Raw genomic sequence first — 18120 nt, 5'->3', positions numbered from 1 at the left:
AAATTTCACCGATACCTTTTTAAAACAAATATGTTCAAAGTCTGACATTCCATTATTGAAAAAAAGCACTATATAGATTTATTTTTGCTTCACTGGAACATTTGGGAACATTTGTGAGCTTTTGTTTATCAGACTAAGCTACAGTTTGAGTAAATTAAATTTAAGACGGCTGCAAATTTCAAAAAAAAATTATTAATATTTTCTAAAATATAATTTTCAAAGACATTAGATAGCAGCTGAAACCAAAAATAGGTTCGCCTCTATTTTCCAAGAAGCCAATTAGACATTTGTTTTTTGAGAAAAAGTAATCAGACTTTAAAATGAACGGATGATGCACTCAAAACTCAAGAACTCTTACGGTTATGAAAACTGCTGTAAGAACCATGAGCTTTTCTCTTGAAACAAAGTTTTGCTGATTGGATTTTAGTTGAACGTAAATCAGATCTGTATTAAATTGAACTGTGGTATTACATCGTACTTGTCTGTTATTATTGAAAAAAATTAATAAAAAGTGCAAAAAGACTTCTAAAGCAACAGCTTCTCGAACAATTTTTATTTTTGCTGGTTGTAAAAATCGACCTGGCTTTTTTGTCGTTGTTCGTTTACAGATAGCACTTAGTTCTTCTAAGTCGTTCAGAAAGTCTTACAGCGTTATGCAGAAATGGGTGAAATATATTTTAATACATTTTGATAGCTATTTTGATAATAGTTTGAGTCAAAATCACGGAAAAATTTGATCAAGACAACGAAATTCAATTATCGCAAAATTTTAAACCTCATGACTCTGTGGTGTTACAGAAAATGCAAACTTCGAGCTTATTTTTGAATTAAGATAAGCTGCGCTGGGGGCGTTCTAATGATACCACACCCACACCCACACCCACACCCACACACACACACACACACATACACACACACACACACTCTCACACACACACACACACACACACACACACACACACACACTCACACACACGCACACACACACACACACACACACACACACACACACAACTTTGTACGATGAAGACATCAATCGCACAAAAACTGACTGGAAAAATGTTGAGCTTATATTTCCCCCATCCCTAAGTTGGGTTCAAACAATTAGCATTTGGTAAAACTAGCAAGTTTATGTGATGCTTATGAGGATACAGAAATTCCATGTTTGGTTATGATTGGTTCATATCACGTCCCATGGGCTGCTGACGCATGGCTAAATGAGCTAGTCTTTCATTAAAAACTTATATACGCCATCACACTCTAAGTTATCTCACATAGATGTTATTATGCGGAATAAACTTAAATTTATCAATCTCGTAAATTATTAGTTATACTTTGTGTTTTGTCACGTAATGTGTGTTGGCATCGGGTATTTTATGCTGATATCCCTCCAATATAATATTTTAGGCTTATTGTTGAGGTCTCTACCTCATCCGTGTTCAGCGTCTTCTTCAAACTCAGCGTTTTTTGTGCATTGAGAAGAAGTGATTAAATAACGAGGAAAAAATTGATCAAAAATGCCAAGTAAAAGACGACGAAAACGAATGAAAACGAAGAAAACGACAAAAAAACGACGAAAAGGAGGATTTCTTACAAAATGATAGTCGTTTTTCGTCATTATCCTCAACACTGGCAACTTCGTTTATAAATTTAAATATATCTTTCAATATACATATTTTGAGAAAACTCTGTAAACTCTTTAATAATGTCAATAATTTTTACTGATTAATGATTTGTTTTGGTTAGGTCAACTCATTAGAAGGCGAGATAGGTGAGTTGAGGCGGGAAAGGGAAGAACTGAAGTTGCAGTTGAGTGAGAAAGAGACAGAGAACTTGTGCTGGAGAGAGTGGAAGGAATCAGAGACAACCAAACACTACAAGGAGAGGGAGAACAAATTCATACAGGAAAAGGTTCATACATACCGCCATCATTATATCTAGAGTCTACTTTTATATGTTATACTTTTATCATCCAATGCTTTATATTTTCTTAATCTAGAACCCAATTTGGACCGAGCTGGAGTCCAGCTGTTGAGCAAAAGTCGAGCTAAAGACTTTTCATTGGCTACCTGGGTACACGGTTTTTTCATAACACTTTCTGTCCAGCATGATGTTTCCATAAATTGAGGCATAAACTCCGGTTTCCTAAATCAGATAGAGTCCAAATATTAACAGAGTAGAAATTCTTGGACCTAATTAAAGTGTCTACCAGCGCGAAATCAGTGATCAAAGTAATTTGAAAACTAACGGAGACGAAAAACTAAAAATTTTAATCTAGCCCAGAACTAGACATTTGAAAGCACTCAAATAGTCAAGTAGGGGGTCAATATTGACCAAATTGACACTGTCGAACTTCTTAATCCAAAGTACAGCAAATGTCGTTTTCTTGGGTCGAGCAAAAGTGTTTCCACAAGAGTTTATGGTCGAGCATGTTCTTTTCATGGGTCCAGCAAAGGTTTTTTTCACAGGCCTTTTGGGTCGAGCATGCTATTTTCATGGGTCGAGAAAAAGTTTCTTCTTGTCTGTTTTTTTCCACATACTGAAGCAGCAACGGAGAGAGAATAAACAGCATTGCACCACTGCAAACCAATTTAAAACACACTTGTAAAACTGTCAACGGTCTAAAATTCAATCTAAAAAAATTGAAATTTTTACGAAAAGGCAGTTACTGCAGCTTGATTGAATTGCTTGATTGAATGAAACTAGGTAGTCTAATTGTAATGACCCCCTTCCCATTAGCCATCATGAAAAGTGACATTATTCTTCTGTTCTCCCTTCCAAAGTTATGAATTATCATTTTTTTAAAAATACAGATTTTTGACAGATTAACTAAACATGCTCAAAGACCGCATTTATTTTTTGAGCTCCAATAACTTTTTCGAGTTCTTCAAAGATGAAGAAGCATACATGCTGACTACGTTCTAAGAAATATCAAGCGGTAAAAACGTACGTAAAATTGTTAAGGCAAAATATGCAAACTCATGAAAAGACCTTTGCTCTAACCCTTGATTTGACAATAGGTCACAGAAGAGGTGGTCAAAAAAGACCCGTGAAAAGATATATTCTTGAATTATTATTCGACTTTTTCTCGACGCAATTTTTCTCCTCAATAATTTTGGTCGAGGAAACGAGGAAAAGTCCAGCGCCCAAATCTGTTCAAGCAAGACCCCAGCTTAACTTTTTGGGCCGAGCAAATGTCCAGGGTGGCAAAATTTGGGTCGAGTAAAAATCCAGTGTAAACTTTTGAGTCGAACAAAAGCCCAGGTGATTATCAAAGTCTAGCAACAGTTTTTCATAGCTCTTTTGGGTCCAGTATGATCTATATTTATAGATCGAGGTCTAGACTAGCGGGGCGCTGGCGAGATTTTTTATAGAGCTAAATTTTACTGGAGGACATTTTTCTGCGTTTTATCTGATCGTACCAGGTTTTGCATCAATACCAAAACATGTACGCTCAGATCCTGTTATATACAACTTTATGAAGTCTCAATCAGGGTAACTAAACACGCTCAGAGACGGAATTTATTGTCGGAAGCCTTACTGTTCGGATTCCATTTCGAAAAAAAGCGCTCTTTTTATCTAAATTGCTCATTTTGATAATTAAATTTTACTAGCTCAACCTGATTAATCAACCAGCAACAATACCTCTCGTCGTACAAATATAAATATAAATAAGCTCAAAAGATAGACGACTATCAATTTTTTGTTCATAGGAATCGATTCTTCACGAGCTGACAGAGTGCCAGTCACAGATATCGTTCCTCAAGGCCAAGCTAGCAGAACAGGTGTCCGGGGGTGACCTGGCTGGTAAGTTCCAGGAGTGGATGGGGGAAGTGAACAAACTGCACGAGAGATACAGAATCAGAGAGAACGACGACAAGTCCCTCCTACAACAAAGTAAGTTCATAAAAGGGCGAAAAAATTTGTAAAGTTTATGTACAATATGACACGAAATCTTGGAATAACGCGCAAAAAAAGTACTGAATTTCTGCAGGAGACGAGTTGAACTCTAGATAAATTTTATGTAAGAAATTGCGCGGAACTTACAAATTTTCAGCTCAATTCTTTTATAATCTCATGGTATTCCGCGTTCTTCTTGCAAAAAATTGCTTTGAAATGGCACTGACACGGGGGACCCTGGTACTTTTTCTTCCTTTCGGAAATATAGCAAATTACAACAAAACCTGTGCTTTGCGGTCTGTGTCATTCGTTATCAGATCATGGGTCAAAAATTGTTATTCAACATTATGCGCTTTAATAAGAAACGCAACTTTTTTCGCGCTCAAACCCCGCTTTCTGATGTCTTTTCCCTAACTTAATCCTTTGTGCCATTGCTTCCTGAATCTCTTCCTATTTAATTTGATTTTATACCAATAATCATGAAAAGCGATGACATTAGTTGATAATATTTAAGACATGCGTCAAAGTTTCGGCGCGTTTCTAACGCAATTTCAGCACTCCTCTATGCTTTTCAGCGCATTTCTTTCAAAATGTTAATCACTAACTTAAAATAAAATTAAATGGTAAAAATTTTAGAATTAAGTGCATAAAAGAACTAAAAAGCACCGACATTATATTTTTAAATGCTCTGAAGTCTCGCTAGCAATGCAGAAGAAACTGACGCGATTGCTACGCCTAAAAAGAACTTGATCAGAGCTCAGAGTCAAAACTGAATATGACAAGGTGTTCAAAACGAGTGTTAAAAGATTAGTTAATAACATATATAAATTCTGCAAATCAGTTCGTTGTGTTACGTTTGTACAAAATCGGTGACAGGTCCCTTCAGAATATTTCATCCTTTGCCATATTTTTTCAAAAGTAAAAAAAAAAGAGTATTAGTTCAAGAGAAATCACTAGTCCATCTTTTTTAGTATTACTATTTCGATATCTTTCTGAGAAACAGTTTCAATCTATTCTTGTTGCGATAACAACAGTTGCAAAATTTACCGATTAAATAACAGGGTGATGCCCAATTAACACTACGGAGTCTGCTTCGTCATTAGACAACGTGTTCATCAAACTCTTTTATAACCAGTGATACTATGTAAAATATGGCAAAAAAGTGGTTTGATAAAAAAAAATGATAAAATCATATCTGATAACTTGTTGCAATAGCCTTCAACTGCAGTGTTGCGTATGTTATGCAATCGTTGTAATACAATTGTTATCGCCCTCTTAAAGCTATTCAACAAATCGGCTTCGCTATGGTAATAATAACCGAGACTTAATACTCATTTTTTTGCTGCCAGAAATTTTGATTTCGTTATTTAGTTTTCCATAGCCTAATTTTTCATTCTTCTAGCATTTGTTAATTTGTACCATGAAAACTGTCAAATACGATGAGTTTTTGATTAAATTTTTAGATTTTTGCAAACAATTTGAAAAAATGGTACCCGCCATTGAGCAGCATACAAATAACAGTAAAAACAAACAAAATCATAATTAGTTTGCTAACAACGATAACGTTAAAAATGTATATATTGAAAAAGTCATTGAAATGAGTTAAATTTTGCGAAAATCTTGACATGGAATATGACAGAAAGATATTTTTTAGCCTAAAGAAATTTGCAAGGGTATCAAGAAACAAGATCATAGCGAGTTATATGAGAAAGATAAACCATGATTTTGCGAGACCAGGTTAAAGGAATAAATTCAAACTTACTTAAGCACGAAAAGATAAAATTGAGCAAAAATTATCAATACTAATCACGAAACATCGAATAACGCTTCTCTGCTCTGGTTAGTTTGGCAACCAAAAACCCGGCGTACTTTTTTCCAGTATTATGAAACTTTTAAGCTGGGCTTCAAGCTTGGCTTGTGCGTAGTAAACACCCTATACAGAACCGCCCGGCTATGATGCCCCAACTAAGATCAATAAAAATCCCAGAAAACAAGAAATAAATTTACATGAAAGACAAATCTCGTGAAAATAATGTATATGAAAACATTTTAGTGAGCAAGAAACTAAGTATTCTATCTCATAATACTACGCATTCTACCTTGATACTACGCATAAACAAAACATTGAATATTGAATTTATACAAAGTTTATTTTTTGGGAATTCCTGTAGAAATTGAACAATAATCGCCAAATATGCTGTTGATTGATCAAAAACCAGAAAAACTATAGTTTCGCTAATTCGCGGCAAGTAGAAGACAAATTTTGAGAGAAAACCTTTTGACTAAAAAAATTGTTATTTTACTGAGCAGGACTAATCCAAAACTGGGGTTCTTTTTGCATCAATGCACGTCCTTTGAAAAAATGTTTTGATGCGTTGTTTTCTTAATTAAAGTAATTTATTGATAAAGAGGCTCTATCGGATATCCTTTGAAGACACGAATCTTGTTTCAAGAGATTTTCAACATCCTCGCAACAGTAGCTAATTGAATATTAAACTCAATTTACATAAAAATGAGCACTCCGATTCAAATACAGATAATGATCTGCAATTTCAAAGATACCTCTGAAAACTCAAACAAGATTCGACTCAGTTAATTTGGAGAATTGAAGTATTGCCTATTTTCAGCCAAACAGCAACTGAAATCAAAGCAACAACAGTGGGATGAGCGTGAGAAAGAACTGAAGAATCAGCTGAATAATCTGCAGAGTGACATGAGAGAGGTGAAAAAGTCAAGTGATGAAAGGAACACTGCAAGTGAGACAGAGATCACGAAACTGAAGAGTGACGTCATTGCTGTAAAGGAACAGCTGCTTGAGAAGTCGACTAATGAGGCCAAATTGACGCAGCAGGTTTGGTTGTCACTGTAATATTGTTATCATAAAAGGTCGAAGCACTTTAAATAACTTAGAAATGACATTGTAGTAAAATTTAATTTGCAATTTTGTGCAGACCGTTATTAGGGATTGAAGGCTATTGTGTATAATAATTTATTTCAAATTTCACCCTCAAGAACAAGTTTTCGCCGTTCTTTTTCTTAATAACGTCAAAAACCGATCCCACAGTTTCAAGAAACAGCAAGATAGCTTTGAGCGTATTTGTGTAGTGTTTCTGTATCAAAGAGTAGACTAGTGAAAGCTTTCGTAAAAAATTAGATAATTCGAAAATTTGTTTGAAAAGGCATAGTGCTGACAGAAACAAAAAGCATGTTGTAAACAATTTCAAAGCATTTCACGGATAAACAATGTCAGTATATTGATTTTTGTAAAAATTTATGTAGTATTAAAACTTTTTACTGTTTTGGAATGGTCGACAAAATTGGATGTATTCAGATATTGCGTTTTTGAGGAAATCGCTTTAACTTTAATCTGTACACTTTTGTAATAAATTCGAACTGCGGTTGATAATGGAAGACATTGAGAAGAACACATTAAAACTTAAACGTTAAGAAAACATCTGCTGCAAAACGCAGCGCATCTCCCAACAAAGTTTGAAGTAAAAATAAAGTAGCAGAATTCATTTTGAAAAAACTCCAAACAATTTTTTAACAAATTCTGATGTTCTGCAAATCATTTTCTCGATTTCATGGTCGCGTAGCCCATTCTCTCCGGGTCTCTCAACAATTCTTATGTACTCTATATAATAACTTAATTTATGTTCTACGAAAGAAATATACTGTTTTTTCCTTTAAAAATATTGTTTTAATTTTATGATCAAGAATGTTATATTTTTGGGTTCCGATTGGCTGAGTCGTCAAAACCACTTGTTTACATGAAACTAATCAAAATTAACATTTTTACTGAATTTAAAAATTTGTCCTCAATGCTGTCTATTGTTATAAATTTGATGTTTTTCTGCATTCAAATTTTTAATCTCATTATTATTCATAGGTTTGACAATTTTTGAAAGCGATATATTTTTTTCATATATAGGATACAGTAATTTGGATTGTTTCCGGAATCTCAAGCTCAAAAACATTCCCAAGACTGTCAGAATTTTCAATTGTGCAACACATTACTTGTAGCTCTGCACCTATATGACACGTGATCAGAGCAAAACTTAATTGGAAGCACTTGTAGTTGGATGCTTTTCAGCTATTTGTTTAATTCCCCATATCTTTAACATATTAAATGTTTATTTTTTGAGTTTGTAGGAATATCTAATGCCTAGAGTGTTCCATGATAAAAGTACTCCCGAACGTAACTTAAAGAGTTTCAAAGTTCAAAAGCAGGCAACTGATCATGATTAATTGCTCTTGAACGAAGTGTTGGTATTGTAAACGTGTTGGTTTTGTATGCAAATTTTTTGCTTGGCCAATTTGCTATTTTCTTCTACAACTTTTCTAGACTTCTCAAGTGGCTCTATCACGCTTTTTTATCATATTTTCCTTCATATTTTAGTGATGTCTTTTGCTCTTACTCCGATGAAAAGCTTGTTGCTAAAATAAAATCAATTTCACAGCCGAGTGGGCAGTGCGCCTGGTCAGGGAGAGATAGGTCAATGGTTCGAAACACGGCGTGGTAAATTGTTTTTTCTCCCGTAAAGCAAAATTTATCTAGGCTACAGCCTCTGAATTAAATTGCCTCGCTTGTCGTTCAAGAGCAATTCTTCCAACATTAGTCGGTTTATGTTTACAATATAATGCTGAGATGACTTGGTCATATATCCAATTGGTCATTAAATTTCCATTATATTTTTGAGAGAGTGTAATTACTTTAATCAGAATACTGGGGAAAAAAATTTGGCGCGAGTATTGACTTTCAATTAATTTTTTCGTGGTAGCAACAGTTGCGTGACTTACTGGTGAATTAACTTTTTAGCTCCCAGTTAATAACCAAAAATATCACGCAAAAGTCAAACTCTGCTCTCTTCTTAGACTATATTTTTCCATCACTCATTTCTCACTACTGTTGTTATAGTAAAATGACAAGAAATGATAATTGAGTAAAGATTGATCAATTGATTGCAGTTTGGTGTAAGTTATGCAACTGTTTTAACTAACAGAGACAAGAATAAAAACATAAAACACAGTTGTTTTTGCCCGGACTTATGTTAGAAGAACACTGGCAAGATTGGCGCAACATTAATACATACTTTTACATCCTTAGTGACAAAAAAGGGAATTTAAAAAACTTGATATATCCCAATTGACTAACATTTCTTTTGGCACATTAGTTAGTCTACCATAAAAATTTTTAAAAAGATGGCCATCTAGAACAATAAACAATATTTGGATCCCAACATTGATATAAATTGATCAATGAAAAATTCCCATACATTTATGTTCATTGTAACTCTGAAAATTCTGTCTAATCGTAGCAAATTGTTTTTAGTAACTAAGAACAGTACTACACATTCTTGTGAAAACAGACGGTACACATTTTTAGTAGTCCCAAAGAACTGGATTGGATAGCTAGTATCAATACTCAAGTATTAGTAACGAGGATGCAAACAATTACCCATGCAAAATTGAGCAAAAATTAGATGTCAACAATATACGACAATAGTTTTTTGGATCTTTTCAGCAGATGCCTCCCCCACCTCCTTGGTACCCAATAGAGAAATGCTCTGTTTATGTAATTGCACTGTTCAGTCGCATGCTTTTTTTGTAAAACACACAAACAAACCACAGCTTTTTTGAAACAATGACAGAGGTACATAAAGAGAGGAAAGATTTTGAAAAAATGAAGAAAGAAGACTTGATAAGTGAGTGTTTGAATTTTAATTCTTATTATTATTACTACTTAAAGATGAAAATGCTTTCCTCCGACAACAAAATAACAAAATGGTTGATAATCTAATTGACAAAGTAAACGAAAAAACATCGAACCAAATGCATGACAACAAAAAAGTTCAACAACATCAACAACAAACCAAGATTTTTTATCCAAAGTTTATACCAAGATCAACAAAGACACTTATTTTTTCGGATAGTACATACAAAAAAGTACAAGCAAAAGATCTGAGCCCAAGTACTGCTATACACTCTTATCCTTCAGCAAAAGTTCAAGACTTATCAAATGTTGTGAAACAAAACAACGGTTATCACAAGATTGAAAATCTTATTATACATGCTGTACATAACAATATTGATTCAGGAAATAGCGGTTTTGAAACAACTAATATTTTAATGGAAACTGCGTCGGAAATTTTAAAGAAACTGTCACCACTCAAAGTTGCACTTTGCAAAATTCCACCAGTTAAAGATGGTTTTTTGGTCGCAGCAAAAATAACGAAAACATAGACAAATAAAATGAAGCGTTATAAAATATTGCAACGGAGTTGAGTGGCGTTTTTGATATTGACGTTGATTTTTTTGAATAATATACTGGAAACGAAAGATATCAGCAATGATGGAGTACACCCATCAGTCAGTCATAGTATACCTAAACTTGTGAGAAATATTTGGAACTTTTACGTGCATCTTGGGCTTACGGTGTCAGAAACTGAAATAAAACCGAGAATTATCAACCGAAACTTTGAAAAAATTTTGATCACTATGATAACAACAATTTTTTTGGTTTCCATCCAAAACAAGCATTTTTACCTCCAACTCATTATAAATTTGGCTGATGGTTTGTTGACATATAGCACAATGCGACTTTTCTTGATATTTTTAATTTTCAGTATACTTATGGGAAGAGAAAATCATGCTGAAATTCATAAGCGATAATTTGAAAAGTATTATTCCAACAAACCTAATGTTTGTTTTTTTTTAAAACAGTTGATTCATACTTTTTTGTTTTCTTCCTGAAACTGTTAGTTTTTTGTTCACTTGTACGTCTCATGCTGTCAGGGGACATTGAATTGATCCCAGGCCTCATCTGGAAAATTTAATTGAGTATTCAAGTTACTTAAAAACAGAGGAACAAGCCACTCGCCTTTATTTTTCCTTATTAATTGTCAAAGCTTGAAGAACAAATTTGAAGAGTTTGCTAATTTTTTGCAAACAGCTCTCATTAATACGTTTGTCGCTGTAACTGAAACCTGGTTGTACACTGATTTTAACATTGAAAATAGCTTTTTAACAGCATCGCATACTTTCTTTGGGAAATGTAGATCAGACAAAACAGGGGCTTCAAAGGGCGGAGGAGTAGGCGTTTTTGTCCCGAAAAAATTTAACGCCGATATTAAACGAAGCCTTGAAACGGTTGATGAGAGTTTTTTTGAGTCCATTTGGGTTGAAATAACAGACCCTCTGACTAAAAAATTACTTGTTAATGTTTCTTATTGCCCAAACAAACGTCTTGGTGAGTATTTTCTTGATCAGTTAAGTACCGAAGTATCGGGGGCATATAGCGTTACAGATAACGTTATTTTGCTGGGAGATTACAACTTGAATTATCTGAACAAGACAGAAAAAAGTAAACTAGACGTTTTTGCGTCAAATTCAGGATTAGAAATTGTTAACCTAAGGGATGCAACCAGAGGTACTGATGAAACATTTACACTTATTTATCACTGTTTTGTTTCAAAAGATCAGATAATTGCCTACAATGTCACAACAACCCCTTTTAACTCCGACCATATTCTTGTTACCTTCGAATGAAACCTCCCATCGAAATCTCAGAGTGACAACATAATAACGATGAGAAGTTTTCGATTTTTCTCAGGCTCTAAATTAAACAGAGATCTTGCCCTCGCCGAATGTTTTAGAATGTACCAATGTGAGAATGGCAGCGATATGTTTGATTCATTCATCGATATTTTTGAGAAAATTGTTGAAAAACACGCACCAATTCAGAGTGTTAAAATAGGGGAGAAATTTCTAAGAATTCTAAGCCCTGGTTAACACAAGAGTTGAAACATTTGATTGCCCAAAAACATTTTTTGTTCAATAAATGGAAAAGAAGTCCTGACAGCGAGACGTACAGTGAATTTAAGCGCTTAAGAAACTTAGTTAATAGGAGACTAAGGGAAGCGCACAACAATTTTTCCATAAATTTTTCCAAAAACTACCAACAAGTAAGGAACAATGGAAATTCATTAAACAAAAGACCAGTCCGAGTGAAAGAGTTGTCAAGGTTGATGAAATCACATTAGACAGTGGTGAAATTTCAAGGGAACCAAAAAACATTGTCAATTGTCTAAATAAAGCATTTGCTAATCTAGGAGTTTTCAAAGGTTCGGATATTGCTTGTAAATACCCTGATAAACTTAATATACCTGATTTCACATTCAGAACTGTGACTAGAAAAGAACTTTATTCAGTCAGTGACTCGCTTGACGATAACAAAGCAGCAGGACCTGGTGAAATCTCAATTCGACTCATAAAGTCTTGCAAATTAGCCATAGGCATACATCTACAGTTCGCCTTGAATGAGTGCATTAAGGAGAATGTTTTCTTAACTAAAATGAAACTAGCCTATGTAACACCAATTTTTAAAAAAGGTGATAAATTAGATAGCACAAATTATCGACCAATTTCTGTAACTCCAAGTTTTGCAAAAATTTTTGAGCGCCTGACTCAGATAATGGAGTTCATTGATAAGCATAAAATTATAAACAAAGAGCAATTCGGATTTCAGAAAAAAAGTCTGCAACAGATGCAGTTCTAGAACTGGTTGAAACAGTTTCGGCTAATTTAGATAAAAGCGAAGAAACTGTGGCTATTTTTCTAGACCTTGCAAAAGCGTTTAATTCCATTTCGCATAACATTTTCCTTAAAAAAATTGAAATGTATGGTTTTTCCCAGGAAGCGAAAGAGTTATTGTTTTCATTTCTTGCCAACCGCAGACAAAAGGTAAAATTTAATGGCGTATTCTCTGATTGTGAAATTTTGAATCACGGTGTGCCACAAGGAACTGTTTTAGGACCACTCATTTTTCTTTTACGTGTGAACGATTTCTCATCTAATATAAGCACAACGGAAAAGGTAATTCAATTCGCAGATGACACAAGTATTGTCTGTTGTGGACAGAAAGGTAGCTTACATGGAAAAGTCACGGAAATTTTACAAATAACAGAAGAATATGTAGAGATGAACAAACTAACTTTGAATACAAACAAAACCGAATTAATCTTTTTCTCGCGCGATAATTCTGATTTCGGATTTTTTTTTTACAAAAACGAAGTTCTCACAACACAAAAAAGTTGCAGATATCTTGGTCTTCAAATTGACAGGAATCTTAGTTTTGAGGAGCAGCTGAATAAAACCTTGAGAAAGATGGCTCATGCTATAAGATCAATTTACCTTATAAGACATCAAGTTCCCCTGAACGCGCGCATTCTTCTTTTAAAATCACTTGTGTTTTCGCACTTATCATTTTCGGCAATCTTTTTTCAAAATTTATCTGCAAAAAACCTAAAACGCCTTAACCGACGGATTAACTGGGGTATAAAGGTGTGCTTTCTACGCAAAAAGTATGACAAAGCGAGAGATCTGCTAATCCAGACAAAAACCCTAGCAGCTGAGCTAATAATAGCAAAAATGTCGCTAATAAAATTTTATTATGATATCGCTAGGCCAGAAAATTCTGAAAATTTTCACGGGTATCTGAGTCTTCATCAAAATACTCGAACAAAACAATTCAAAGTCAGACAAAATGCCGAAACAAGCTTTGGAATGAATTCGATTGTTCGTCAATGCGTACAAAAATGGAATAAGTTACCACATTGGCTTCGGTTGGCAAAAAATGGCAACGTTGAATGAGTTCGTTGAATGATTTCTTGCTCTCACAACATGAAAAAATTCCTTTGAATAGTAACGTAGGAGCTTTTAAAAGTTATTTTTATCTTTAGGAAGAAAATAATCGAAAGAAAATTTTAAAATGTGATTCTTTAAGAAAATTGTTGATGTTTATTATATTATTTTGTTTGAATGATTTGAAATATTTTTTGTTTCAGGTATATTTAACCGTATGGTTATAATTTTAATTTACTTGTTGCAAAAAAAAAGATAGCCTAATATTAATTCAAGCGGAATTGCCGATCACTGTTCACGGTTATACCTCTCATGTGCTGTGGGATGTATTCCATAAAGCTCGGCTTGGTTGTCGTTGGAAGCTATGACGCGCGCAAAGCACATCCACCGATCTGCCAGTTAGAAATGCATTTTGAGTTATATTTCGATTCGTCTAAATAGCATGGCACGGCCTAGTTTATTTTGTTTAGTTTAAAATATTATGCACATGTGTCAAACGTTATTGCTGATCTCTGATTGGTTAACGGATTTTGTTAAGAACAATTATTAAAAAGATCCAGTTTTTCCTAAGAGAAATGGGAAACAGTTTAATTTCTTTGCTGCAGTTGCTCTTTTAAACTGATTCCTGTTCAGGTATTTGAGCAAGAGCACGAGCTGACCCGAATGAAGAAATTAGAGTCTTCGTTACTCTTGAGACTCTCTGATCAGGACAGGGCAAACAAGAAGGTTCTAGAAGGAGTGAAAGGGCGAGTTGAGTTGTTCTTAGAGCAGTGCAGACGCAACTTCCATGAAGCGAGATTACAGTCCGAGTCAGATTTGGCCACCAGCAAACATACGATCGTTCAACTAAAGGTATACATTTCTTTCTAATAGCGAAGGATCCTCCTTCTTTCAAAATCGAGCACTTTTTTGTTCTAATCTCACTTGGTATTTGCCTGTAGTTAATACAAATCAATTTAGAAGAGAGTTGACAGAGTTCTAGGAAGTAGAATCATTTAAGAAGTTCACGTATAACTACTATACTTCAACCCCCTTGAATCATAACTGAATCTCAACAAATAGGGGCAAAACAGGATAATAGAAACAATATTTGGTTCAATCCATTCACTATTATGTTTCCATTCTTTTTCGTCGTTTTCAAACGGCATGTTGATTGGCTGGTTGGTTGTATGTACTACGATATGTATGATCGTTTCCAGTACCGGTCCATTTTAGATTATTAGCTGATTTTGCTTAAACTATAACTCTTTGTACTTTGAAATCATACTGTTTATTATCCAATCTATTATTGGTCAGATGAAGTGATGGGTAATGTACTCGACTATTTTGCAAAGGGGATCCCAAAAGCCAACCTGTAGTTGAAACCCGACAGGAACTTCCATAATTTTAGGCCGAGAAAGTAGACTTAGAACGCCAACTTGAGACCAAAAGTGCTCTGCTACAAGAAGCCCAGCGGAGTATCGAGGAAAACCGTGCCAAGCTAATGGCCTTACAGAGGGAGACGAGGAACAAACAGGAATCCCTGGACACCTGCAGCCAGCAACTGGGAAAGATGGAGTTCGAGTTGCAGAGGAAGCAACAGGAGAGTCTTCAGTTGCATCAGAAATTGATGGCTGAACAGAGGCGAGTGGTGGATATCTTCAACAGACATACGAACACGCTCAAAATATACCAGAAACAGGTGAGTACCTTTGTATCAGCCACCACCTGGCATATAAAACCAGCAGAATTAACGAACTACTAGGGCGCTGGTGTTGAGTTTTTAACTCTCAAGTGTTTCTCATATGTGCCCTTGTAGTCGAAGAATTCAAAACTCCATTACTCTTGCCATATTTTGAAGCACTGCCTGACTTTTTTATCAATTCGGGTTAGCGATTAGAGTTTTATCGATAAGAGTTTTGAACATCAACTGAGAGCAATAAAAAGATTATTTGTCTTGAATGAAACTATTTGCCATGAATCATTTCTTGCAAGAATCTTCCAAGAATTGAAGCATCTTTTAAGAACTTTACAGTTCTGAATCATCTTGCAAAAAAAACCTTGCGTGATTTGAAACCGCTTCATTACTAGGGACGTATTTCTACTAACTAAACTAAACTTTGTGTCCATTTTCAGAACCGCAACAGTCGCAACCTTGAAAACTGGGAGGACTCCACCAAACTGCACCATTTGCCCTCTCTGATTGCAGCCACACCTGGTGCCACAGCTGAGAACACCTTGGATGTCGTGAACGAGTTCAGACTCATCAACGAGGAACTAATGATATCCATGGAAAAGAGTCAGAATGCGAGGAAGGGGGAGGTTGAGGTGCTGGAACAGCAGATCCATTCCTTGAAAGAGGAAAAGTTGAAGCAGAAACAGAACTTGATGACCAGAATTAATGAGGTCAGCTACGGGTTTCTTATGTAATTATGAGTTCACGTGTGGGTTAAGAAGATTCCAATTGTAATTCACTTTGGTTTTGTTGTTGAAGAAGAGTATCCAATTTTTTAATGAGTTTCCATTAACAGAAACAAATAAACTAAATTTAAATTGTTTTGCGACAGAGAATATTCTTCTTAATTACTCAATATTTTAAGCAATATTCGGTCAAATTCAAAACCCAATGATCAAAATGTCCACAAGCTATTTTTCTGCATACAATAAAAATGGCAATCAGTAAATTTGGATCAGTTTTAGTGTCTGATCAAAGCGGAGAACGCTATCTGTTTATTATGTGATTTGATTTGCATTGTCCTTACCTGATAATACAGGTTTGAACTGTAGTGGTTAAATTGATTGCCAAAAAATGGATACAAATATGATCTATGTTAATCAGTGGAAACAGAGACAGAAATTAACGACCAGGATCAATGAGGTAATATCATTCAACTCCTCTATACACTCTAAAATTTCTCCAATAATGTTACGCAATTTCTCGTGACACATGATGAGTCATCAAATACGAAAAGTTAACCCGGGTTGACCACCATAAATGAAACTTACTAATCATACAACGCCATATATGGTTTTTATGGAAACTTACTAACCATACAACGGTCATAAAAAATACTTACACACTTAGAAACTTAGAAACCATAGAAACTTCATAGAAAGAAATTTTTTATGGAACTTTATGGGACCATTATGGAACTTTTTATGGTTGGTAAGTTTGGTCAACCCTGGAATGAAAACATCTAAAGTATTGTGATCTTATTGTGTGAGTAGAGTTACAACAAACCTGGGATTAAACATAGTATAATCATTATTCATACCAATAAGATTTCTCATTCCCATATAACTAATTCATTTATCAGCGTAATAAGACAGGAGAATTTTAGAGTGCACGATAAGCTTTTATCCACTTCGTAACCCTCGCCAAAAACAACAGTACTGAAAAAGATGTAAGTATACAGATTGGAATCTTTCAAGTGACAGTTGAGATAATTAGGTGGGTTCTGAGGTCAAATGTCAAGAGACAATTAAATTTACCAAAAAACTAATTTTTATTAGCCTGTAATTGTTGAAACTAGTTGAACGAAAACTTTTTACTACAAAAATCAAACTTTTCTGCAAATAAATGGAGTTCAATTTGCAATTAGGAACCTTTTCTAAAAAGAAATACGAGACAGCTACTGATCATACAGAAACTAAGATTTACCTTAGAAAGTTTTTAGGTTTAAGAAGCAGCTCCGGGCATATTGAAAATTCAAAGAATTTTGATCATTTACTGTAAAATTTTGCATTGAACAAGATTGTGTCGAAAATCAATTTTAACTGTGTTCCAAAAAAAACAGAATCAATACATAAAAAGTTTTCAGATGAAAAAATTGAAATTTTGTTTTAAATAGACGATGCGAACCGAAAAAGCTTTTTGTAAGGAAATTGTTGGAAAATTTTTTCATATGAAAATTGAACTTAATTTCTTGAGTGCTGAAATGTCCCATGTTAGGCACATAATACTTCCTATTCTCCTATTTCTTTCGAAGATTTGTGCTTTCACCGTTTTTGTTTTGAGGTGATTGATAAAGAAAAGGAGTAGGGCGAGCAAATGTTGTTGGTAACTCGATTACTAAGCCTGCAGCAAAATATCTCCTTGAATTGTTATATCTGTACAGCAGTTCAGTTACTTCAATCAGTTTATTGTTCCGACCCCCACTTTTTTGGGGACGGAGGAACTATATACTCAAATGGGTTTTTTTTTGTTCGGTCAATTTTGGCCGATCGATTTGGCACAATTTCGCTAATATAATTCAAAATAAGTTAAAATTTTTAACGGCAGAGTGTTATTGTTACCGTTAGGGATAGAAGAGCTTTGCTTAATTGTTTGATTAAAGTTTTTTTTCGCTAAAATTTTTGATAAAATTTTTAAAATTCAAACTTTTTTCATCAAAAACGGCACAAAATATGCTTTTTTGGTCCACTTTGTTAAAGTTTGCCAGACTTAGTGACCTAGAACCCTTAACACAGACTCCATAATCTCAAAAAGAGCGCTAGTTGCGATTAGGCGCCGTATGAAAGTCTTCTGGAATTAAAACTTTGCCGTTTTTTGCAGATTTAACTCGATAATTATACAAAATGCATTGTTATTTTTTTTTT

General features: G+C 34.5%; 1 protein-coding gene across 3 annotated transcripts in view; it reads left to right on the top strand.

The window, feature by feature from the left end:
- Positions 1-18120, top strand: part of LOC142353338 (uncharacterized) — a 147398-nt gene that overhangs the window by 110435 nt on the left and 18843 nt on the right. For all 3 annotated transcript variants that reach the window (XM_075405571.1, XM_075405572.1, XM_075405573.1), the window contains 6 exons: positions 1747-1911; positions 3714-3897; positions 6528-6751; positions 14176-14394; positions 14933-15223; positions 15658-15927. In XM_075405571.1, coding sequence (XP_075261686.1) covers positions 1747-1911; positions 3714-3897; positions 6528-6751; positions 14176-14394; positions 14933-15223; positions 15658-15927 — 1353 coding nt within the window. The remainder of the gene's footprint in view (positions 1-1746; positions 1912-3713; positions 3898-6527; positions 6752-14175; positions 14395-14932; positions 15224-15657; positions 15928-18120) is intronic.

The sequence above is a fragment of the Convolutriloba macropyga genome, chromosome 14 (genome assembly GCF_964194025.1).
Source record: "Convolutriloba macropyga chromosome 14, txConMacr16.3, whole genome shotgun sequence".
In the NCBI taxonomy this organism is placed as follows: Eukaryota; Metazoa; Xenacoelomorpha; order Acoela; family Convolutidae; genus Convolutriloba; species Convolutriloba macropyga.
The sequence above is the reverse complement of the archived record's forward strand: the minus strand, read 5'-3'. Positions and strand labels throughout refer to the sequence as shown.